This window comes from Heterodontus francisci, chromosome 3, assembly GCF_036365525.1.
Source record: "Heterodontus francisci isolate sHetFra1 chromosome 3, sHetFra1.hap1, whole genome shotgun sequence".
NCBI classification, from domain to species: Eukaryota; Metazoa; Chordata; class Chondrichthyes; order Heterodontiformes; family Heterodontidae; genus Heterodontus; species Heterodontus francisci.
The window spans coordinates 121,966,891-121,993,366 of record NC_090373.1 but is presented as its reverse complement, the minus strand read 5'-3'; the positions used below and the strand labels follow the sequence as shown (position 1 = coordinate 121,993,366).

Below are 26,476 nucleotides of genomic sequence, written 5' to 3'. Positions count from 1 at the left end.
AGAGAGATCTTCAATACATGTGCTACCTGCTGATTTATACTTCTCCAACTACTGTATCACATGTTAACTTGCATCACTTTCTGTGATGATGTATCCTAAACTATTTACATATTTAGCAGTATTTTAACTATTATTAAAGCAGTTAAAGCCAGGTCGCAGCATCCCCCTTTCCTTAAATAGAAAAATTACATAAGTTATAAGATATATACATAATTAAATAGGATAATTCTGAACAGAATTTACACATGTATTGACTCTCACATTAATTATTCACATGTCTCTGAAATGTACAGGTGGTCTCCTGACTTGACCTGATCTGGTAACAGTGAAACTTTGCTGAGATCTGGAATTGTCAATTCTTTTCTCTTGACTCGTAGGTTCAGACTGACAATTATCTAGTACATGAGTGTTGTACGTGTCATCTTCCTTAACACCACTCTCAGAACTTGAATGTGAATGCGTTTTTGATGCGACAGGAGTGTTAGGTATGATGCTGTTGGATAACTCTCTCAGCTGACATCTATTCCTCCTCAGCGTTGATCCATTCGAGGTGGTTACTGATATGAATGTGGCTCATTATAGATCTTTGACACTTTCTGCAGGGAATCATGGCTGGAATTTTATATTCCCCCCCCCCCCCCCACCCCCTGCAAGAGTGGGCTGGTAACAATGGGGGGTTGTAAAATTGAGTAGGAGGCAGGAGGCGCCCGTTCCCAACCGCCTTCCCCCCACCCCCCCCCCCCCCCCCCACCACATCCCTGCAAATTTACAAGGGGCGCAGCAGTGAGAAACGGCCCACCTGCCCAGGCCAATCAAGGCCCTTAAGTGGCCAATTAACTGCCACTTAAGGGCCTCCTCCCACCGCCGCTGGTATTTTACCAGCAGCTGGCGGGTTACTGAGTTCCCCCAGGAGGCCGCCAAGTAAAACCTGGTGGCCTCCTTGCAGGCTGGGGGGGTGGGGGGGTCCTTCCTGATTGGACCCACTGTGCCCCACAGAGTCTCCCCCTACTGCCCATCCGCCCCTACTACACAGCACTCCCCCGCCCCCACTACACAGCACTCCCCCACCCCCACTTCTAACCAACCCCTCTTGCCTCGCCGGGGCCCAGCCAATTGTCTCCAGCGAGGCCTCACAAACATACCTTTTTTCTGGGGCCGGCGTCACTCTTGCTGCTGAAGCTGGGTGCAGTCCCAGCAGTGGCCAGTGCTCCTGGTGGCGTAGCTGGGACTGAGAGCTGCCGGCCCGCTGATTGGCCGGCAGCTCTTGGAGGTGGGACTTCCTACCTCAGAGGGCTGGAAGTCCTGCCCACGGCCAATTAAGGGCCTGGGCCATGTAAAATCCAGGTGTGGCTCCCAGGCCCAGCGGAGGCCGTCTTGCCCCTGACTTTTTGGCCGGTGGGCGGGGCCTCCCACCCAACATAAAATTCCGGCAATGTCTTCTGTTGCGGGATTTCTCTGACCTTTTGTCCAACCTGCAGAATAGGTAACTCCACGCTTGCATCTTTGTCATATGTGATTTTCATTTTCTCTTGTCTTCCCAATAATTTATCTTGAACTGGCGACAGTCTAATCAAATGATGACTCGGGAAAGTGGTCCTGACTTTCCTTCCAAACATGATCTCTGCTGGGGATGGTAATCCTGCATCTAGGGGTATTGCTTGTGGGTGCAACATTGCTACTGGATGTCTTGATTAATCTCCTTATATTTCAAAATTAATGACTTTACTGTCCGCACTGTCCTTTCTGCCAGTCCATTTGACTTTGGATAGTGTGGAGATGGCATAACGTGATTTACAGCTCGCTTTGCGCACATGTCCTGAAATGGCTTACCGGTGTACAGTGGACTGTTAACCAACACTATCTCCTCCAGTGAACCGAAAAGACTGAAAACTGCACTAATCATGTTTGCAACAATGCATTGATGTATCCCTCAGTTGGTGAATGATAGAAAATTTGGAGAAGTAGTCAGTAATCAGTAAGAAATCATCACCTCTGACAGTAAATAAGTCAGCAGCTATTCTTGATCATGGATGTGATGGAAAATCATGAGGTTGGTTCTCTGTTTTAACTCAGCTGATGCTCTTGACATACAGTGCACATCCTTGTTCTTTGTTGTTATTGATCCCTGGCCAATAAACTGTCTCATGTGCAGATCATCAGGATCTTTCAATGTCCATGTGACCTTGATGTAATTGTGTAAGGATATCTTGATGAAGCATTTTTGGAATCAACACTTGTCTACATTTTGAAAATGACTCCACTTGATCTCCCTAACTCGTCACGATATGACCAAAAAGGTTCTGAGGTCTGTTGGAACCTCTTGCATTGTATCTGGCTATCCATTGATGATGAGCTGCCATAATGCCATGCGGACAGGATCTCTGGAAGTCTCTTCTTGGAGCTCTTCACATTTCTTCTGTCCAAATCATATTAAGTCAATGTTGTACACATCTTCTAGCTTCACATCTATTTCATCGTCTTGTCCATCTAATGGTAAATCTTTTGTCTTCTTGGGGTTGGCTATTCTGCTCAATGTGTCAGACATAACCATGAGGTTTCCAGGTTTATATCAAGCCTAGTAATCGTACCTCTGTACTTTAATTGATAGCCTTTTTAGTTGAGGTGGCAGGCTGGTGATTGGTTTTTGCCAAATCATTGCCAATGGTTTGTGGTCAGTCTCGAAAATAAAGCTTTTGCTAGTAGATATGTATGGAATTTGGTGATGCCAAACACTAATTCCAGTCTTTTATACTTTGTGGTCGAATAGTTCGCCTGAGTGAGTGACAAACCTTTAGAACTGAATGCAATTGGCCTACCTTCCTGTAACAGACATGCTCTGAGACCCTTTTGTGAAGCATCTACTTGGAGTGTAGTTTCTTTCCTTGGGTCATAATATTGTAAACATGCTTCAGCAGAAAGTGACTGTTTTAACAAATCGAATGCATGCTAATGATCTTCATGTCACAAGAATAGTGTATCTTTCTTGAGAAGTTCACACATTGATGATGTTTTGTCAGAGAAATTTGAGATATATGATGCTAAGAAATTACACAAACACCTCTGTAACTCTTCCTTATCTTGAGGAGTAGGCATTGATTGCACATCCTCAACTTTACTGGAATCTGGTCGTATTCCAGTGTCACAATAGACTGAACTGAAGAAATTAACATGGTTCACATTGATAGCGTATTTTTTGCTATTAAACATGAGACTATCTCTTCTGGCCATCTCCATTAGAATATGAAGATTGTTGTCATACTCTTCCTTGGTACTTTCCGTGACCGCAATGCCATCTGCAATGCAAACACAGCCAGGAACATTCTGGGTAATGCGATCCATTTGCTGTTGGAACAGGTATTGACTCACTGACAGACCGAATGGTAACCATAGAAAGCAATACCTTCTAAATGGTGTTCTGAATGTTGTTAGTTCCTGTGAATCTTCGAAAAGGTGGAATGACCAGTATCCATATTTCGCATTCAAGCTCAAGAAAAATTTGGCTTGACCAAACTTTGGGTTGAGCTCTTCTAAAGTAGAAATTTTGTGAGGACATCTTTTGAGTGCTCAATTCAATCTTCTGTGATCTAGACATACCCTAATGGTACTATCTTTCTTGATTACTGTGGTTATAGAGCTACACAAATCAGTGTGTTGCTAAACACGGCATTCCATCCTGTCAAGCTCAGCCTTTAGCTTGTCCTTGATCTGGACGCTGCACTTCTGAGGCGGGTCTATGGAGGGAACTGCGTCGTCTTTCAGGTGAAGAACAGCATCCCCTATAAAACTGCCCATGGTGTCAAATCTATCTGGGTGTTTCTGTTGCAGATCTTGAATAGACTCAATAGGATCACACTTGCCTTGATTATGCAGCATTGGCACTTTACTGATCTCATGAATCGTCATGATCCAGAGTTCACTGCATGCTGGTAGTCCTGCTATCGCTGGACCATTGGTGTCAACAACATAGAAGACTTGTGGTGACCATGCAAAATTTGCATATCTGCATTTCAATGTCAGTGGCGCCATGCAGCAGATTGGTGAACCATTATATGTGATGATTCTTGCTCTTGTTGGCTGTAAGATAGACCCCCACTTCACTAGGTACATGTTTTTGAGTATCTGCACTGGTAAAATGTTGGCGCTTGCCCCGTATCTATCTTCAGTCGTAGCTTGTGCTTGCCACTCTTGTCAGGACATATAATTTCAACTATGGTGAAGACGTCCAGTTGTGTGATTGCATTCATGTGCTGTGTAACTGTCACCATATGGAAGACTTGTTCACTTTCAGTTCCTTCTTTGCTGTCCAGCCTTTGCCTACCTCATGGACATGCCTGTGCTTGAAATGGTACTTGTTGAATTCTTTTTTTATTCTTGCCACCAGGCAGCATCTAATTTTTATTGAGCTGTGACTTCTGACCGCATCTTCGCTGCCAGATTTGCTACACAGTCTTGTCCAGTGTCCCTTAAGACAGCATGTCTTGCAGGTATCTCTTCATGAAGGACAGTTACGTGACTGATGCATTAGATCACACTTGCCGCATGCCTTGCCCTGTCGAGGTGTCTTGACTATCTCAACTATAGTTATTGCTGCTCCAAGCTCTTGTATATATTGTCTGCTTGCAGCTATGGCTTCATATTTTCTGCCTACTTTAAGGAAACTGTCGATATTGTATCCTTTTTCTGATCAAGCAGTTCCTTTTGGAATGCCTCTATTGGAGTTGATGCGATTAACAGCTCCATTATCCTCTTGGAGAGTTCCGCATCTGAGAAATCACAGTCCTTGCCTTTGTCTTGACAAACTGGTCAATAGCTTCTTAGGGCTATGGGCTATGTCTATTGGCCATCAGTTCTAGTTGATGGACCCTGAAGTTGATCATAACCTTTAATTGGTCTTCCAGCATTGTCCAGTGTTTAGTTGAGTCTTTCTGGTCTGCTTCTCACAGTCCAGAAGTGTTGATGCGATAGAGACCTTCATTGCCATTCGCCATCTTTATTTTTATTGCTTGCTTGTCAAGTTCTGTGACTACAAGATCTAAAAGACATAACTCCATATGCTGTCTAAAAAGTTGGAATTCATGAAGGACATCTGGAACCTTTCAATTCATCTCTGGCTATTTTGTGGTCATGGTGTTAAAACATCCTGCTCACAAGAATTCTTTTGCCAGAGCTTTCCCTTTATTTAATTACTTTCCTTCAAGGAAAAGAATATTTTAGGTCTACTGTGCCTGCAGCACTGGACTTTTGCCACGCCCTGAGCTCTGTGGCTGCAGCGTGGGCTTTTAGCTTCCACAGAGGGAGAGCTTGCCAATGAAGCTCTTTTGGTGGGAAAACTATGAAGCTTAATTGTGGTGCAGTCTTGCAGCCCCAACATGAACTGAATTTTTTTTCCCCTTTTGAGCCCAATTCTGCCTGCTCTTTGGGCGACTACCTTTCGACAAAACGCCCCTCTTTTAATTACTCACACACTCTCGGAGTACTGATTCTCGAGTGTCGTTCTCGACTCTGATCCTGTGTCACATTGCTATTGCTCCTTCCAGCTATCTTCAGTGTTATCCCAGGCTTTTATGGCTTTGTACAGGAGAAGCCGTTGATGCCACGTTTGTGATCGCTACCACTGTGTCAAACACCACCAACACATCAAGTACCTCGGCATTGCTGCTACCCCGTTGTGTTCCGCTGCCACCATATCGTGTTATTAGTTCTCAACAAAAATGTACCAAACATTATGAGGATGATGCACAGTGGCAGCAGTGTGTACCAGACAAGATGCACTACAACAACTCACCATGCTTCCTTTGACAGCACCTCCCAAACCCGCAACCACTTCCACCTACACTTCTACCTATAAAGACAAGGGCAGCAGAGGCATGGACACACCACCATCTGCAAGTTCCCCTCCAAGCCACACACCATTCTGACTTGGAACTATACTGCCGTTCCTTCAGTGTCACTGGGTGAAAATCCTGGAATTCCCTCCAGATGAGCTGCAGCGGTTCAAGAATGCCGCTCACCACCACCACCACCTCAAGGGCAGTTAGGGATGTACAACCAATGCTGGCCTTGCCAGTGATGCCCACATCCCATAAAAAGAATACATTTTAAAAATTGGTGCGTCAAACAAAGGATTCTTTATTGCAGAATTTCAGGATTACAGGGGAACTCATCAATACATGTGTCACTGTGATGGAAACCACACCTGTCAAAATGAGACACATTAATTTTGTCATGTGGAACAGTATTTTTGAATTGTTAACTGGACTTGCAATAACTTGTTTAAAAAGACCACAACAGTGGCTGAAAACATGGCTGCACATTTGCATTGTAAAAGATAGTTGCATGCAGAAGACAATGGGAGTACTCCCTAATTGAATTAGCCAGATGGGTTTTGTCAATAGTGATGGTCAAGGGACATTGAGAGACATTGAGTCAACATTCCACCCACCACCGCCCCCCCCCCCACATCCCGCAACTGACAGTGTCTGGTAAGCTTGAAGGAATCTACAAATCTCGCGGGTGAGGCTACTGTAAACAAGGAGCTGGTCACATGACTAACCTGCTGGCCAACCTGGGGTTTTTTGAATTGTGCCTGACAAAGAACAGTTTTTGGAAGAGACTGCAACTGAACTTCAAGAAAAGAGCATCTCTCTCTCTCTCTCTCTCTCCCTCTCCCTCTCTCTCGCAAAGTTCCAGGGACCCACGTATGTAAATTAAGCCTCAAGACAGAAGACCAGTGAAACAAGTTTGAAAGTGTGCACTGGGCCCCAATGAGAACTGCAAGACTTAACTTCAATCAAAGATTTTACACCCAATCCAAAACCAGGAACTAAATTCCATCAACTGCTGTAAACAACCTCCCCCCCCCCCCCTCAATTCTTTCTCCTCCTCTGTCTCTGTTTGCATGTGTGTTTATCGCATATGGATGCTACATGGTCACGTCGCGTATTTTTAGTAGTTTTATCTGAATTAGAGTTTTAAAGTTAACAAACTTACACCTTTCTTGTTTAAATCTGAGAAAACCTGTCTGGTTGATTTCTTTGCAATTATAATTCTAGAGCAGTGAGCAAAGACTCACTGAGGGGAAGCTAAAAACAAGGTGTTTTAAAACTTAAACCCTGTTAAGGCCAAACCAGGAAAAGGCTGATAGGGAGCCCTAGACCCCTTTCTCACCTGGTCGTAACAGTCACCTACTGACTGACACTGCTTTGACACTGTATTGTACGTAAAGTCTTTGATTGTAGTTAAGTCTTGCAGTTCTTGTTGGGGCCCAGTGCACACTTTCAAACTTGTTTCGCTGGTCTTCTGTCTTGAGGCTTAAGTTACTTCCGTGGGTCCCTGGAGCCTTGTGTGAGAGAGAGGAAGAGAGAGAGAGATGCTCTCTTTTTGAAGTTCAGTTGCAGGGTCTTCCAAAAACTGTTAGCATACATGACTTTCTGTGATGATGAGTTTAAACTCGTTGCATATAAGGCAGAGTACTAACTAGTATTAAAAGCAATATCACAACAGATTTCCCTACTCTATCTGTGGCTGCCATGTGAAGGTTGCGGTGATCTCTGCAAAGCTAGGATAAATACCCGTATGGAGTGAATGGTTTTCGTCATGGACCCCACTGTTTCTTTGGGTAGACCCAGAGACTTAGCTGCTATCAGTTTCATTCTCAGCTGAGCCACAGAAGAAAAAGGTCACATCTTGGGTGTGAGTAGCACTAAAATGACTTTAATCAATTTGCATGTGCTGATCAAGACTTTTTTGACATCTGTCCTGGAGCAAGTTTGATGTATTGATTTTTCAAAAAAACAGCCTGGCAGGATTTTTGTAGAAATTCTTTTGTTCTGCCAATAACACTGTGCAAAAATAAAGCATATTGAATCAATATTGAATTTTTCAATTATCAGTTTCGAGGCTTAATCATTGATTTTCAGGATTAAGCAGCATTAAACATAGAGAATTGCATTAATTTGTTGATAATTCACAGGGCGATTAATTGAAACTGAAGGAAAGCCTAGTTTTATTTCATGTCTTAAAATATATTTGCTGCCAGTTTTTGCACCTCCCATGTTTTTGTTAGCATTAGTGGTAATAGTCTGGATAGTTGCTGTTAGTAATTTTAATAAAATGTGCCTAAACATATCTTCAAATGTTCCGCATCAGTTTCAGCATCCTTTTGCATATGTGCTGTGAATTACTGCTGACAGTCTGTGGCAGCATGAGAGTGAGAAAAGGCTATTTGTCCCATCAATCTTGTTCCTGCCTCAAACTATGCAGAACCAGCCCTGTCATTGACTCTACACAGCCAATGTCATTTTGTGAAGGTGGGAGAAAAAAAACACAAGCAAAACCTCCAAGAAGATAAAGCTGTGCCACATTTGTATTTCAGAATTCCAGCATCCATAGTATTTTGTATTTGTGACCAATTTCTTCTTGATCTCCAATCAAACAAAATTCAAGATAAATTAATATAACCCCAGAATTCACTGTGGCAGTTGCATTGAATGAATTAGTCATCCTTTGTCTGAGGAGGAATCATTATGAATCACAGACAATGCAATCATCTCTGTCTGTCCTTTACAACCTTTGATCCTGTTCTTGGAACTGATATTTATGGTACCAAGAACTGCTGAATGTGGCTAGAATCAAAGCAGCACATAAAGAGCCTTTCAATTTTTTTTTTGGTTATTTAAACTTGAGACCTGTGATGCAAGAGAATGGGAAAAGTTTAATTGATGGCAGCCTGGTGTTAAGAATTCATCAGAACTCTGGTAGTCTAGTGAGGAGAGAGCTTTTGTTTATGCTTCCAGGTGTTCTAATGGTAAATGTGTGGTCGGTCCCAGTGGAATGTATCTGGATCCTCTAGTGGTTAAATGAACGTCTCAGCCAGTCTTGTGGTGATATGCATTGGTGTCAGTGGTAATAGGTACCCTCCAAATTCAGTGTTTGTTTGGCTCAGTGGCAGCACGCATGTCTCTAAATTAGAAGGTTGTGGGTTCAAGCTCCACTTTAAAGACTTCAGTCCATAGTGTAGGCTGACACTTCAGTGCAATAATGGCAGAGTGCTGCATCATTGGAGGTGTGGTGTTGTGATGAGATATGAAACTGAGGTCTTATTTTTCCTTTCAGGTGAATGTAAAAGAATCCAATAGCACTATTGGAAGAAGAGCAGGGAAGTTCTCCCCAGTGCCTTTGCGAATATTTATCCCTCTATCAGTAAAAACAAATTATCTGACCATTTGCTCTTTGTGGGATCTTGCTGTGTGTGTAAATTGGCTAGCAAATTTCCTGCATAATGACAGTGAGTACACTTCATAAAGTATTTCATTGGTTGCAAAGTCCTGAGGCTGTGAAAGTCACTGTATAAATGCAATTCTTCCTTTCTTTAATGTAGGAAACATTGCAGCCAATTTGTGGACAGCAAAGTCCCACAGACAGCAATGAGATAAATAATAAGCTAATCTGTTTTAATGATGTCAGTTGAGGGATCTAATACAGGTCAAGGCACTGGGGAGTACTTTGCAGCTTTTCTTTCAGTAGTGTCATTTGATTATTTTATGTCCATCTGAGAAGGCAGACAGGGCCTCACTTTACATTCTCATCTGAAAGACTGCACTTCTGTCAGTGCAGCGCTCCTTCAGGAAGGAAGAGATCAGTGCTGTAGTGAGAAACGATATAGGCACTGGAGATCAAGGCATAGAATCAGTCTGGGTAGAAATAAGAAATAGCAAGGGAAAGAAGTCACTGGTGGGAGTAATCTATAGGTCTCCAAACAGTAGTTCCGCAGTGGGGCACAGTATAAACCAGGAAATACTGGGGGCTTGTAAGAAAGGTATGGCAATAATCATGGGTGATTTTAATAAGCATATAGACTGGATTAGTCAAATTGGCAAGGGTAGCCTCGAGGGAGAGTTCATTAAATGTATTAGAGATTGTTTTTTGGAGTAATACGTTGTGGAACCAACCAGGGAGCAGGCTATTCTAGATTTGGTATTACATAATGAGGTGGGATTAATAAGTTGTTAATTAATGTCATTGTTAAGGATTCTCTAGGGAAAAGTGATCATAGCATGCTAGAATTTCAAATTTAGTTTGAGGGCGAGAAGCTGGAGCCCCACACGAGCGTTCTGGAGTTAAACAAAGGTAATTATATAGGCATGAGGACAGATTTGGCCCTAGTGGACTGGGCAGGAAGACTACAAGGTAGGACAGTTGACGAGCAGTGGCAGACGTTTAAGGAGATATTCAATTTATCCCAACTAAAATATATTCCAGAGAGAAAGAAATATTCTAGGAGAGGGGAAAAACATCCACGGCTAAGCAAGAAAGTTAAGGATAACATAAAGACAAAAACTAAGGCATACCATATTGCAAAGGCCAGTGGGAGGCTGGAAGATTGGGAAACTTTTAAAGATCAACAAAGGGTTACTAAAAAAGTAATAAAAAGAGCAAAGGTAAATTATGAAAGAAAACTAGTGCAAAATATAAAAACGGATAGTAAAAGCTTCTATAAGTATATAAAAGGGAAGAGAGTAGCTAAAGTGAATGTTGGTCCGTTGGAGGATGAGACTGGGGAGTTAATAGAGGGAACACAGAAATGGCAGAGACATTAAATCAGTATTTTGCTTCAGTTTTCATGGTGGAGGACACTAGTACCATCCCAATAGTGCCAGGTAATGCAGAGATTATAGAAAGGGGGAACTTAGAACAATCATCATCACTAGGGAAAAAGTACTGAGCAAACTATTGGGGTTGAAGGCAGACAAGTCCCCAGGGCCTGATGGCCTACATCCTAGGGTCTTAAAGGAAGTGGCAGTGGAGATAGTGGATCCATTGGTTATAATATTCCAAAATTCTCTGGATATGGGAAAGGTTCCAGTGGATTGGAAAAAAGCTAATGTAATGCCCTTATTCAAAAAAGGGAGGGAGGCAGAAAGTAGGAAACTATAGACCAGTTAGTTTAACATCTGTCATTGGGAAATTGTTAGAATCCATTATTAAGGAAGTAATAGCAGGACATTTAAAATGTCAAAACGCAATCCACCAGAGTCAGCATGGTTTTTTGAAGGGCAAATCGTGTTTGACTAATTTGCTCGAATTCTTCGAAGCTGTAACAAGTAAAGTGGATAATGGGGATCCGATAGATGTAGTATATCTGGGCTTCCAAAAGGCATTTGATAAGGTGCCGCACAAAAGGTTAATACACAAGGTAAGATCACATGGGGTTAGGGGCAATTTATTAGCTTGGATAGAGGATTGGCTAACCAACAGAAAAGAGAGAGTTGGGATAAATGGGTCTTTTTCTGGTTGGCAAGGTGTAACTAGTGGGGTGCCACAGGGTTCGGTCCTCGGGCCCCAACTATTTACAATCTATATAAATTACTTAGATGTAGGAATAGAAGGTACTATCGCCAGATTTGCAGATGACACTAAAATAGGTGGGACAGTAAGTTGCAATAAAGAAACAAGAAATCTACAAATGGATATGGATAGGTTAGATAAATGGGCCAAAATTTGGCAGATGGATTTTAACGTGGATAAGTGTGAGGTTATCCATTTTGGTCAGAAGAATAGAAAGGCAAATAATTATCTAAATAGAGAGAAACTTCAGAGTGCTTCGGTGCAGAGGGATCTGGGTGTCCTCGTGCATGAATCGCAGAAAACTAGTTTGCAGGTAAAGCAGGTGATAAGGAAGGCAAATGGAATTTTGGTATTTATTGCTAAAGGAATAGAGTATAAAAGTAGGGAATTGGTGCTGCAGCTGTACAAGGCATTGATGAGACCGCACCTGGAGTATTGCGTACAGTTTTGGTCCCCTTACTTGAGAAGGGGTAGTTGCATTGGAGGCACTTCAGAGGAGGTTTACTCGATTGATTCCAGAGGTGGGGGGCTTGTCTTATGAAGAGAGATTGAGCACTTTAGGCCTTTACTCTCTGGAGTTTAGAAGAAGGAGAGGAGATCTAATTGAGGTATATAAGATGATTAAGGGGATTGACAAAGTAGACATAGAGAGGATGTTTCCTCTTGTGGGGCAATCTAGAATGGGAGGTCATAGTTTTAGGATAAGGGGTAGCAGATTTAAAACAGAGATGAGGAGACATTACTTCTCTCAAAGGGTCGTGAATCTGTGGAATTCAGTACCCCAGAGTGCGGTGGATGCTGGGACATTGGGTAAATTTAGGGAGGAGATAGACAGATATTTAATTCGAAATGGGTTGAAGGGTTATGGAGAAAGGGCAGGAAAGTGGAGTTGAGGCCAAGATGAGATCAGCCATGATCGTATTGAATGGCGGAGCAGGCTCGAGGGGTTGAATTGCCTACTCCTGCTCCTAGTTCTTATGTTCTTCTGTTCAGGAGTGCACTGGGCTGTTAGCCTTGATTTTGTGTTCAAGTCTGTAGAATGGGGCTTGAGTCCACAGTCTTCAGGCTCTGAGTTAAGAGTGCTACCACTGAGCCACATCTAAAATTGAGATTGCAACACTGATTAACTTCAAAAGTACTTAATTGGGTATAAAGCGCTTTGGGACATCCTGAGGTCATGAAAAAATGCACCCATCTTTAGAAGTGAGGAATCTCTTTACTGGCTGCACACATCTAAGAAAGGACTGTCCCCATTGTGCAGTGTCTACTGTTAGAATCAGGTGAGGAAGGGCTCAAAGGTCTCCCCTCTTTTCCCCTTCTTTGACCACAACAGGTTTATTTCTTTTTTAGTGAATATACTTGCCAATTCAGTGAGTGTTTACTTGTTTATGTGCCATGATCATAAAAAAAATTAGACAGTTTTTCTCAAGCTTAACAAAGACGGACGTTAATTTTATTGGACTTAGAATCATAGAAAGTTTATGGCACAGAAAGAGGCCACTTAAACCGATTTAAGTAAAATAAAATACATTCCAACTTTCTCACACACACACACACGCCCACACGCGCGCGCGCGCACACACACACACACACACACGCGCAAACAAATAGATTACAGAGTGGGGAAGGATAGATTGGTTAAATTAGAGTCCAGTGAAATAAAAGGGGTATACAGTCTGTGGAGGTTGGTGACTTGGCTGGCTTCAGGCTGAATTCGATGGTCCCACCTTTTCCTTTGGTGGTCCTGAGGCTTCCGGTTTGAAGATATGGATGCTGATTTAGTGGTTCTCTGGGAGACAACAAATGCGGCTGAATTCCTTCAAGAGGGATCTCTGTCTGTTCTTTCCGGAAAGTTTGCTCCTCTCAATAGCTCCCCCATCAGACTTAAGTCATTAAGTACAGTGAGCATTGATCAGTGAACAGAATAACACAATCAAACACACATCAATTAAACCACTGAACTAGACAGTATACAACAGGGAATATGCCTCGGTGCTTGCAGTCAGGAGATAGAGTTCGAAGCTTACAAGGTCTCCACCAGTTTAATATTCAGGTTTCCAGCTGGTAGATTAAAATGTCATTATTCGACCTAGCACGTTTTTGTGATGCTACTCAGACATTGGCCGGAATTTTATGCCACCCCAACGAGCCGGATGGTGGCGGGGTGGTGGTGGAGGGGAGGTGGCATAAAATGGAGCGGGAGGCTCCGGGAGACTTTCCCGACCCGCTTCCGCCTCTGCTCCCCTATATGTAGGATGGGGGGGGGGGAGCGAAAAACAGCCTGCCCGCCCCAGGCCAATTAAGGCTCTTAAGTGGCTACTTAAGGGCCTTCGTCCACCTCCACGCGGATTTTACGCGTGGCAAGTGGGAGTCCTGGAGCCGGGAAAAGCCGCCTGGGAAAAGCAAACGGCTTCCGATCATCTCGGGGCATGGGGGGGGGGCCTTGCTTATCGGGCACAGGGTGCCCGATGGAGGGCCGCCCCCACTACCCCAACCAGCCCCAAGACCCAACACACCCAATTTACCCCCAAACGACCACCCTTGCCTCGCCAGGGCCCAACCAGTTACCTTCAGTGAGGCAACCAAAACTTACCTGGACTCCTGGCTTCATGTTTTCCTCTACAGTCAGCTGGACTGCAGTCCCAGCAGTGGACATCCTGCTTCGGTGCAATTAAAGCCTGGGAACTGTAAAATGTGCGTCGGATCCCCAGGCGAGGCAGAAGCGGGTTTGTCACCAAATTTTCAGTCGGTGGCCAGCTCCCGTCCGCCCAACATGAAATCCCAGCCATTATCCCATTAATCAGACAGAAGGCAAGAATTATTCAAACCACGTCATCAGTGAGAATGGTGATTAAAAACCTCTACCTACCCATAGTGCAAATTAAAAAGTGCAAAGAACATCTTAAAACTATGTACAGCAGCTCGAATGTCGTTATTTCAAATTTATTTGTAGATTTGTAAACATATCTTCCCACATTATATGATATAGGTGACTTAAAGCATAGAATTCAAACCATTTTCTAATCATTTCTGATATACAGAGTTCCAGTCACTCAAAGTAGTTCTCATTTGGTGTTAATGTCTCATATTTCTAATCCATACTTGGCATTTACTGAATCTTGGTCTAAATATAAACATTCCCCAATTATCTATTTTTTAATGTCAGTACTGTAAGTATGGTCAAATTACTGCTATGCTTTCTCTGGAGTCAATATATTTAGGAATCTAATCACTGTTGTGTAAAATATATCTTTGTGAAGTGCTTTGGAGTTCAAGCTTAGATTCAGTTGTTGAATGAATGATTGCATGAGCTCTGGTGCAGAAACTTACAACTGCAAGTTGTAGAAATGATTAGCCTGGAAGAATATTTCGAGGGAAAATACTTCTAGATTCATCAGGATTCACTTATAAGGTCTGTTTAAAATCTAGGGGATGATCTTAACTTTCGCCAATGTTGTAAAACCGGTGATAAAAGATAGGCCACACCCTAACTGAACAGGCAGAGTATATAACAGGCAGCCATACTGATATCGTCTGTTTTACACAATCACATGTATTGTTTGCATGCATCAGGAAAGTTGAATAAAAATACAGTTTATAATATTGTAGAATATAGTTATTTGGGGTTAATAATGACCAAGCTTTTACTTTGCACCTATGTGCTTCTACTAATTGGTATCTCCCTTCATTTTCCTTGTGGATGATGAAGTGGATTTTCAGTTTATGTACACAAGTAACTTCTATGAATATCAGTCTTGGAATTCACAGGTGGGCAGACCTTGTCATGCAGACAGATATTGAAGCCAACCTCAGAGCTAAAGCCTTGTCATATTATGAGGAAAGAGTTACACGACATATATCAAAGCAAGGCCCTATCATTATCTGAAATTTTATTTTCCGACTCACTGAGCCACTGCTGACTGGAGGGAACAAAAGTGGATTCTTTCAGTACTTCTGAATGTCTGGTCTGTGTGTGTAATCACTGATTGATCGAAGGACCTTCGCTTTCTGACTAAAGCTGCTGCTAGAGAGATCCCTGGTTCAGCTGCTGAGAACTTCCTCAGTAACTCACTGCAGAAGCTAAGTGGGAGGGAACTATGAAGGAACAGGCCTTTGGCAGAGTCATAGATTTCCTTGTAGATTTTGTCAGCTGGCTTTGCACAAAAAAAAATCTTAATTATTATTCCTGTGTATTCTTAGTTGCAAAGATTAGTTGACTCATTCCCAAAAGATTGACTCAGTAATTCAACTGGTGCAATATCGTACAATTTAAATGAGAAATGTATTATCCTTTCACCTAGGGTGGATCACAATTCTTGAACTGTTTTTGTATTGTTGGTGCTTTACTTCCAATTCAGGGAAACTGGCATCTGGGAGCCAGCTCTCCTAGTCTCCTGAATCTATCATTGCCACCCCCACCACCCCATATCAAGATGATATGGTTAGGTTCCTTGGCTTCCCAAAGAAATTCCATCTGGAACACCTCCTAATTGGCCTAATGGAATCTTTACCAGCTGAGAACAAATGCTAATTGTCCTATGGCCCTCGTAATGGCCCAGAGTACTGGCAGGAACATGTCATCGATCTCAGAGGGAATTGATTACTGCAGGATGGCTCATTAGCTCATTTGGGAGATCAAGAGTTGGAGTCATTTTGTTTGCTGCGAGGACCTGCCAGTGTCACATCCACTAGGCATAAATGGCATGGAACTGCTCCAACATTCTGAGCCTCAACTGAGGCAGACAAGGCTGATGCACCCTTACAGGCATGATGCATCCACCCTGACTTTGCTGGTAATGCTGCCCCTACATTTTGGGACAGGTCAGCAGCCTTCATTTAAGGCAGTCATGTGTTCTGCTCCATCACACTTTCGCTGGCAGAGTGGACCCATCTGAATTTCAGCCGCTTTGTATTTTTGAAACATCATCGCCTGGAATTTGCACAGGGCTTCTCCCAATCGCCCAGCCTACCTCGATGGAAGCCATGAGGAAATGACAGAGAAATACCAGTTTACACCATTTCTTCAGAGGTTTCTGCCGATCTTCCATGAAAGCTACAGCAGGAAATCAGGGCAACCCCCCACTGAAATTCTACCACTATCCATATACCTGGGAACCCAAACACAAACTTCCAAAAGTAGATTGCGTGACTCATAGGCAGTTATGTCTTCAAAAGAAATAACTGGTTAAAAGCTGAGAAGTTTTTTGAGTTCATTCTGAATTCTCAGATTTGGTCAGATAAAGAACTGTGAAAGAACTGTCTAAAAGAGATTGACTTGCATTACCAACATTACATTTCAATTCCAATAGAAACAAAAACTGAAAGTAACAAAACCTATCAAATCACATTACCTGTAGCAAGAACATTATTTGTCAAACAGGACAAACCATTTCATTGTTTACAATACTTTATTGAAAAGAGTAATTAACCCATTATAGACTTTGCTTATGAAATAATTTGGTGCGCTATTTTTAAACAAGTGCCCAAACCCATTCAGATGAAGTTCCTATGTTTAAAAAGGTATATGATTTTGTTAAAATAGCAAACACAAGTATTTCAATGAAAATTATTAAAAATAATGAACAATAACTTTATTCTTTTTTTATATGTTAATATTGTATTCAATAGTATCCGTCAAGTTCTTCTGTGTTTGCCATATGTTTTTCTTCTTTGGCCTCCTTGTCTCGGGAGACCATGGGTAAGCGCCTGCAGGTGGTCAGTGGTTTGTGGAGCAGTGCCTGGAGTGGCTATAAAGGCCAATACGAGAGTGACAGACTCTTCCACAGGTGCTGCAGATAAAATTGGTTGTCAGGGCTGTTTCGCAGTTGGCTCTCCCCTTGCGCTTCTGTCTTTTTTCCTGCCAACTGCTAAGTCTCTTCGACTCGCCACACTTTAGCCCCGCCTTTATGGCTGCCCGCCAGCTCTGGCGATCGCTGGCAACTGACTCCCACGACTTGCGCTCAATGTCACAGGACTTCATGTCGCGTTTGCAGACGTCTTTAAAGTGGAGACAAGGACGGCCGGTGGTACCAGTGGCGAGCTCGCTGTACAATGTGTCCTTGGGGATCCTGCCATCTTCCATGCGGCTCACATGGCCAAGCCATCTCAAGCGCCGCTGACTCAGTAGGGTTTATAAGCTGGGGATGTTGGCCGCCTCGAGGACTTATGTGTTGGAGATACGGTCCTGCCACCTGATGCCAAGGATTCTCTGGAGGCAGCGAAGATGGAATGAGGTGAGACATGGCTCTTGGCTGACATACGTTGTCCAGGCCTCGCTGCCGTAGAGCAAGGTACTGAGGACACAGGCTTGATACACGTGGACTTTAGTGTTTCACATTTCTGTTTAATTGTAAATAAATATATTGGTTGATTTAGCCTGAAAAATTTCTCACTTGTGCATAATATCCACCTTTTCAAAAACATGCAGCACAGCGCAAGATAATCTGCCAACAGATTACAGCAAGTAGGGTTGCATTAATTCTTAGAGTAATACATCTTAGCAATGGCGCAGTTTGAATTGTGTGCCAGTCCTACTCACATGAACTGCTGTGAAATTATTGAAAGAGAAAAAAACAAAATTGTCGTGATTGTAATAATGTACTATTTCATGTATATATTATGTCAGCTGTGGCTCAGTTGGTAGCACTTTTGCCTCTGAGTCAGAAGGTTATGGGTTTAAGTTCCAGGCCTTGAGCATAAAAATCAAGGCTGACACTCCAGTGCGGCACTGTCAGAGATGCCGTCTTTTGGATGAGATGTTAAACCAAGACCCCATCTACTTTCTCGGGTGGATGTAAAAGATCCCATGACAATATTTCGAAGAAAAGCATGAGAGTTATCCCTGGTGTCCTGGTCAAAATTTAGCCATCAATCAACATCACAAAAACAGAATATCTAGTCATTATCACATTGCTGTTTGTGGGTGCTTGCTATGTGTATACTGGCTGCTGCATTTCCTGCATTACAACAGTGACTACACTTCAAAAAGTACTTCATTAGTTGTAAAGGGCTTTGAGACATCCGGTGGTCATGAAAGGTGCTATATAAATGCATGTCTTTCTTTCTTTCTATTTGCAACATAAGGACTGATTAGAGAATGGCATGCATCATATCAGATGGAGAGGCTTGAGACCAGAGTGTTCAGTGTGTCAAAATATGGCTAGCCAAAGCATAGTATGCTGAGAGTCTGTACATAAATTGTGCACAGGACCTCAAATACAATGCAAGTTCAGAGTGTCCCTATAATGTAATTGGAGCATCTGAACAGCATTCCAGGTATACAGGGCCCATTTCCAATGAGCACATTGGTGGCACTTCACTGGCAGCCAATTAGCTGCTGGTGACCGACATTTGGCTTTGTGATGCACTCAACATGTCATGTGTTATGAGCTGAAAGTGACGCTCAAATATTTCATTAAACTAAGAAAGAACTATTTGAACAGTCTTGTATTAGTGTTTCGGTGCAGACGCATCTGCCTCTGTGATGTCACATAACCTTTTGTTAGCAGCAATAGGCTAAAATGTCAAAGATCAAAACTAGCAAATCTGGTATTCAGCATTAATGGCTAAAGCTTAATGTTGACTAGTGCAGTTTAGGAAGAGCTGAATTTAATTTTGAGAATTATGGCATAAGTTGATGTGTTTGCAGCCAGGCCCTAAGCCTCATCAGACAGGACTTGGTTGACCAAGTTTCAGAAACAGCAGGTTAGGCCAAGGCTTTGAAACTCTGCTTGTGCAAAACTGTAATATAAACTGTACTGGCTTTCATTTGATTTTCAGTAAGAGATCTTGTACTTTTCTTAGGAAGGACAACCCAATATAACTTATCGAGTTGCTGCTTCATAGAAGCCAGCTCTATGTTTACTTTCATAAAATGTGGTCAACTGCTGTGATGGAATCATGCAAAAGTAATTTTCCCAACATCAAACAAGCAGAGCCTCAGTGTTGTCATTGGGACATTTAACATGTTAGCACTGATACACAAGAGGAAAAGTCATACTTTAACCAATGCATTTCAATATTGTACAATGTACTTAATTCATCACCTCAAAATTCCTTCAGCAGTGCCATATAAGTGACTGACCTATAACCACCCTGATTCACACCTACATAAAAAAATGATTGCACTTCAAAAGTAACTCCTTGTTTGTGCAGCACTTTGAGACCCTTCTGAGGACATGATGAAGTGTTATATAAATTTAAGTCTTTTTTTAACATTCATTCTAGCCCAAAAAGCTCAACCTAGACATAAATCAATTTTTGATCATTGTACTGCTACGTAGTTTTCCCAGTTGAAATGAATATTGTATGAAAATTCTATCATGCTTTTCAGACCTGATTTTAAGATTGCCTGATTTGGGGTTTTCAGCATGGAGTGGCACTTGCAAGTTGCACTGCTTGGGAAATCACTAGCCCAGAGACATTTATTTCCTGTCAATTTATTTAAATGCTAAAATATTAGGCACTTTGAGCTTGCAACTTTTCAAGCTGGACTCCCAATGCAAGGAGCTTCCCAAGTGGGGAACACCTGATCGTAAATCCTAGTGACAAAACTGATGGTTCTGTGATGCTCAGGTTGTGCCACACACATGCCTGGTAGAGCTGTGCTGCAGGAAATTGCCATCTCAGGCAATTGAATCAGCTGGTGTTGTCTGTGCTTCATCAGGAGTCATAGTGAAACCAGCATGTGGGCTGGAAACAACATTGCAGTTCCCACAGGCAGCATTTTCATACTGCATTCCCGCCTGGGTCCAGGCGGAGAGCATTTCCTAGACATTAACTTTTAATAGAGAGCCCAGGGTCGCCAATATATTCCTTAATGTCTCCATACAATCGCAGAGGTTTTTGTGGAAACAGATGGTTTAGGACAAGCATAACAATTAAGCCATTTTCTGCTACAGTGACTTGCTCAGTTACCTGTCAATGTGTTTCTCTGCTTGACTGAGTCCTGTCGAATCTGGTAAGATGTTAAAATGATGATTAAAGTACTGATTTAAATGCATGCAAAAGACAGCGCCTGCAATAAAAGCACATTTGGGGTTGAATATGTGGGTTTGTTGTGGTTTAGAGCAAATACCCCATTATTTGACAAAGAGATCAACATCATCAGGTTTATTTATTGGTATTTGCAGATCAGGCTCTGAGCTTCTGCTTTTTATTGTGATTTATAGGCACATCTGAGTCACATATGCAGCAGATATAAAGCATCATTGTACATACAGTGCAGGTTGCCTATCAGGCACAAAGACCAATCGGAAGATGTCTAGATTGCTTCACTTAAATTTAGGGACAGTGACCAACACAATATTCACAGAAACTACTATTTAGATCATTTTAATTGTGCATCCCACAGGGACATTTGCAATAAAACTATCTCCAAGGATTTTGGATTCAGACTTCTTTCTTTTATGAAAAATGATGATGATTATTTTTGTGTGCCACACTACTGTTGATTGGAGCAGGATCCAATGTTATCACCTAATTTTGAAAGCTATCTGAGTAAGATTGCAAGTACATGTCACTAGTATCCTGAGGACAGAAATTCAAACCATTTGCATATATATGATGAAACATTTAAAAGCTAACATTAGATTTACAACATTTTCCTTTGCTTATGTAATTCTTATTTGGGGGGGTGGGGGCTCATTCAACAGTTACAAGTATAAATGTTATCCTAAGAACTGAGGAGGAGAGAGATGCACTATTATTGGCTGTAGAACTCTTAAGAAAAATATGAAAGAGGGGAAAAAAATAAAAAGCAAACAAAAAACTGAGTCATATTCAATTTTGTTGCCTGGACAATAACCTGATGGAGCGGATTGCTTGGCCGAGGTAGAATCCGCCTGATTTTCAGCCATTCATATTACCCCTATTATGTGCAGTATGATCAAAAATGATTCTGAACAAATTCTCTTTTATGATGTTAAATACTGGAAATTGTTGTCTTTCTCCCCTCTCGAAGCAGCTATTATGCAGGTCCAAAGGTCAGGGATAGTATTGTGCTTTTATATTCACATTAGTAATCTGAGGGGTTTTCATGCCTTCATACTTTGGAAACCAGTTCGAATTTGCTTTATTATAGACTGAAGACTGTCATTTTAGAAACAGGGAACCTTTTCATCTGGTCTTCACAGAGCAGTGCTTTGCAATGTCAGTTTCTAGTTGTTTAGCCACTGACATCCCTCATTGAAGACAGTTACGTACTGACATCAATTAGTGGCCAGTCATGAAAACTATTTTTTCACATGAGGTGGCTGCTGCGCTAATCTCTATTTAGTGTTCCAGTCTGCAGGAAAAATAAAAGGACCTCACGGGAGCATTGCCAAGGATTTTTTTTCATACCCTATGAAGCCCAAAGGGTTATTAATGGGATCCTTTGGATTTTTTGATGAGGGAAACATTGGGATTAATTGCTATAAAATTGTGTCGACATTGAACTCTCTTTGTTTTTTTCACCTTACTTGTGGCTGCCTGTGTTAACAACCCTATAATTGATGTGAACAAGTGAATAAGTAGTTGGCAACAAGTGTTTCAATTACAGCAAGGAGTCTCTATCATTGCCACCTCACCTGTGGCGTAGGAAATGAACTTAAAAAGCATTATGGGTCACCAGGTCATAAATCTTCGGGAGAAAATTGACAGCTGTCACCAAGAACGGATGACAGTAGTTGTAACAATGGAGATTAAAAGAGCAACCAGTGAGGATACCACTGTCTCAGGAGAGATGGCAAGGGGGGAGTCGGGGGTGGTGAGGATGTATGGTAATCTGAAATAATTTTGAAACTCAAATACCCATGGGATATCATTTTTACAACTGAAGCAGATGGCTGTTGTTTATCTCAGTGGGGAGTAAAGGAGAGAAAAAAATTAAAAAATTAGCATCAAATAACTCATGAAGGGCAATGAGTGTTATTAGAGAATCACACTCAGTGCTGTCCTCCCAAAACACTGTCGTTTTGAGAGCCATTGTTATGAAATAGTATGGGGGATTATAAAGAGTTTTTATTTATATGGACATTCTACATTTTGCAGAGTCAGTACATTGCCTGTAGTATTGGAAAGGGGGTCCTAGTTACTTAAAATAACTTATAAAGAGGGTCCTTTATATTATATTATATTATATTATATTATAAAGAGGGTCCTTTATTTCTATAATTGCAAAAGCTCTTGGTTTGTGCTGTAGTGATATGTTTCTTCAATCAAGTCTATTCCAATTTTGCGCAAAACTCAATCCCAGAGGATTGGCTGACATTGTCACAGATTTTATAGTGTCATCGGATACATGCGTACCAGGATTAATTAATGCTAATCCTGCATGTAGTGTGTACTGTTCTTCAGATATGGCAGACAGAGGGAATGAACTATGGCAAAATATTACACTAAGGCCAAGATGTTAAGTAATGGGGCCAACATTCTGTTGCCCAAATCCCTCAATAAATAAAAATAACCTGCTGAACATTCTTCTGGATAGGAGGGAAAGGTTTCATATTTTGGTTTCTTTTTGGGAAAACATTTTTGTTCATTTGCTTAAACTTTTATGTTTTTCTTTTGACCTTTTCCTCTCATTTCTTTTTCCATTTTTCTCTGGATATATTACATTAAAAGTCATTCTTTGAACAGCATTGTAACTGACGGTGAGAACAATATACCCTGCCCCTTTCATCATGCAGCTTTATGGTACAGTTTATTCAATATTATGAGACATCCAGTATAGCACAACACACAATTAGGACTGTAATTAAAGCAAAGTATTGTTTTATTTATTGAAGTAATGCCATTTATACTAAGAAGGTTAATGTGCTATTTTACTGACCAGTACAACGGGAAAAATTGATAAGGTTAATAAAGGCTAAATTGCTTCTTTAAAGAGCTCTGTTAAAAACATTGCCGCAATTCTAACTATTATTTCCTAATTTTAAAAGTTCTATAACCAAAACATCAGTGACCCTGAATTTCCACACAGTTTCTCCTAATCTCCTGCAGCAACTTTGATGGGAGATGATCACTCACACCTCTTCTCCTGCGGTTCTGCTGATCACCCACCAGGAGAACACCCACAGAATTTTCAGGCTTTTTACCTGGAGCACACAATGTAAGTTCCTCACAAGAAATAACTCATCTGGTGATTTCGGGAAGGAGAAGCCAATGTCCCACTGCAATCCCTCACTATAAACCAATTCCAAACACCATTATTCAGGGTGATAAAACTGCTTGATTAAAAGGCATTATTTTCAGCCAACAAGTGCTGGAAGAAATTCCAGTTTAAAATCCACACAGAGCAAGTACACACAGAAATGAAAGATGAATAATCATGGCATTTACTTCTTACCTGCCACAAATGTGTTGCTGTTACGACTATAATTATTTTAACAAATCAGAGATGAACAGAAAAGACAGATAGCTGTTGGGCAGTTTTAAAATGGAAATTTATTGTGTAGAAAGAAAAACACATTTCAGAGAAACAATCCTGCCCTCTCTTCTTTACCAGAACAATAATCTTCAGGTAGTTTTGTTGCCTGAATTTAAATAAATTTACATAACTTTCTCTCAAAACTAAATCATTTTTATTTTGTACTGCATTGAACAAAACCATCTTCCTATATTTATATTTTCATTTAAATTTCTATTATGGCGCTAAACACTAATAAGCTCTGATGTGAATATTCGTAAGATTCTCAGATGAAGACAACAGGAAGTGTTTTAATGAAACTGCAGGAATATGTGGCTGATTAGTTTTGACATTTTGATTTCAATCTTGGAGTGAGTTTGTCTAGTGCTTATTGACAATGTTTGTCCAAACAGCTCCCTCGCAGGTTAGTGGCGTAATGAAGGATAGAGTGCAGCAGAGAACTGTCAATCTCTCCTGGAAGGAACCAGAACATCCCAATGGAGTCATCACAGCATATGAAATCAAGTACTATGAAAAGGTGAGGGCTGCACTGGCACATAAATACCTGCACTTGCGCTGTACTGATCCTTCAAAAACCTCAAGCTAATAAGTTTCCAACTAATAATGTTAGAGTTTTGTTCAAAGGCTATCATTATATTATTAGGTTAGCTCAGACCAGAAACCTCAGTGCCAAGATTCTTCTGATGGCGTGAGGAATTAATCTAATGAGCAGTGGAGCCATTCAGAAGGGAAGGCCCCAGGTTTATCTCAGCCATAGTAATGGCTTCATCTTGCTTTTAGAAGGAGAAAATCTGCCAAATCTCCAATCCCCAACGACTATCCTGTGTCATCTCTGCTGAAAGTCCATTAGTGTAGACATTGGGTGAGAATAGTATTTGGTTTAATTACAACTCTCCACTGTGGTTAAACAGCTAATAATTACACTTGAATAATGGTCGCATGATTGAAGGATCAGGGCTCACATGTTAATGAACTTTACATTCTCCTGTGTCTCCAGGCAGCAGACCCTGTCACCTTTACTTTCTTAGAGGGAGGAGTTGTTCAATTGTTTGCGATTATTTTATACTAAAAGCTTGTAATCTCTATTTTAAGGAGGTAGAGTTGCCAACCCGGCAAGCAGGGCAAGAGAGAAGAAAATTGGCAGGAAACAAATCTCCATTACCAACCAAAGGATAAGGTTCAGTTTGTGCAGGGTTAATCCATTCAGTGATACTTTCCAAGGTATTACTTAGATTTTATTTAAATATAATAAAATAAATATTATGGAAGTCAGCTGGCTGTCACCTACACTATTAAGCTCTATTCTGTTGGTTAGCAAAATTAAAGCACAGGAGGTAATATACTGGCATGGATTAAGGATTGGTTAACAGGCAGAAAACATAGAGTAGGAATAAACAGGTCATTCTCACATTGGCAGGTAGTGACTAGTGGGGTACCGCAAGGATCAGTACTTGGGCTCCAGCTGTTCACAATATATATCAATGATTTGGATGTGGGGACCAAATGTAATATTTCCAGGTTTGCGCATGACACAAAACTAGGTGGGAATGTGTGTTGTGAGGAAGATGCAAAGCGGCTTCAAGGGGATTTGGACAGACTTCGTGAGTGGGCAAGAACATGGCAGATGGAATATAATGTGGATCTCCACTTTGGTAGGAGGAATAGATGTGCAGAGTATTTCTTAAATGGTAAGAGATTAGAAAGTGTGGATGTACAAAGGGACCTGGGCGTCCTCGTCAATAAGTCACTGAAAGCTAACATGCAGGTACAGCAAGCAATTAGAAAGGCTAATGATATATTAGCCTTTATCGCAAGAGGATTTGAGTATAGGAGTAGTGAAGTCTTGCTTCAATTGTATAGAACCTTGGTTAGACTGCACCTGGGGTACTGTGTGCAGTTTTGGTCCCCTTACCTTAGGAAGGATATTATTGTCATAGCGGGAGTGCAACAAAGGTTCACCAGACTTGTTCCCGGGATGGCGGGACTGTCCTATGAAGAGAGATTGGGGAAACAGGGCCTGTATTCTCTAGAGTTTCGAAGAATGAGAGGTGATCTCATTGAAACCTCCAAAATGCTTAAAGGATGTTTAAAGTAAGATGTTTCCCCTGGTTGGGGAACCTAGAACCAGGGGACAAAATTTCAAAATAAGGGGGAAGCCACTTAGGACCAAGATGAGGAGAAATTTCTTCCCTCAGAGAGTTGTGAATCTTTGGAATTCTCTACCCCAGAGGCTATGGAAGCTCAGTCATTGAGTATATTTAAAGCAGAGATTGACATATTTCGAAATACCAATGAAATAAAGGGATATGGAGATAGTGTGGGAAAAAGGCATTGAAGTGGATGATCAGCCATGATCGTATTGAATAGCGGAGCAATCTCGTTGGGCTGAATGACCTACTCCTGTTCCTATGTTCCAATATTCCTATGTTCTGCATGTGATTATTGTACTGCAGTCTGGAGAGAGTCTTTATCATGATGACAATTCCATCCCCTTAAATGCAGCAAGTGATAGTCTTGGCATTAATAGTGGTGACTGCTACTTGATGTTACTTGCATATGTATGGAAGCTGATTCTATGCCTAAGATTGATATAAGTCAACAGTTTGTAAATAAAGAGTAGGTGGAAGAGGCAAGATGAAGTTCCGAAATGGCGATGGATGGATATTGAGAGAATCCATTGTGCAAAATGTGCTGGCTGTGTTAAGACAACGAGGAGTGAAA

At 41.5% G+C, this 26,476-nt stretch overlaps 1 protein-coding gene across 9 annotated transcripts in view; it reads left to right on the top strand.

The window, feature by feature from the left end:
• epha7 (eph receptor A7) overlaps window positions 1-26,476 on the top strand; it is a 280,108-nt gene that overhangs the window by 195,915 nt on the left and 57,717 nt on the right. For all 9 annotated transcript variants that reach the window (XM_068025795.1, XM_068025783.1, XM_068025782.1 and 6 more), the window contains exon 6: window positions 24,148-24,272. In XM_068025795.1, coding sequence (XP_067881896.1) covers window positions 24,148-24,272 — 125 coding nt within the window. The remainder of the gene's footprint in view (window positions 1-24,147; window positions 24,273-26,476) is intronic.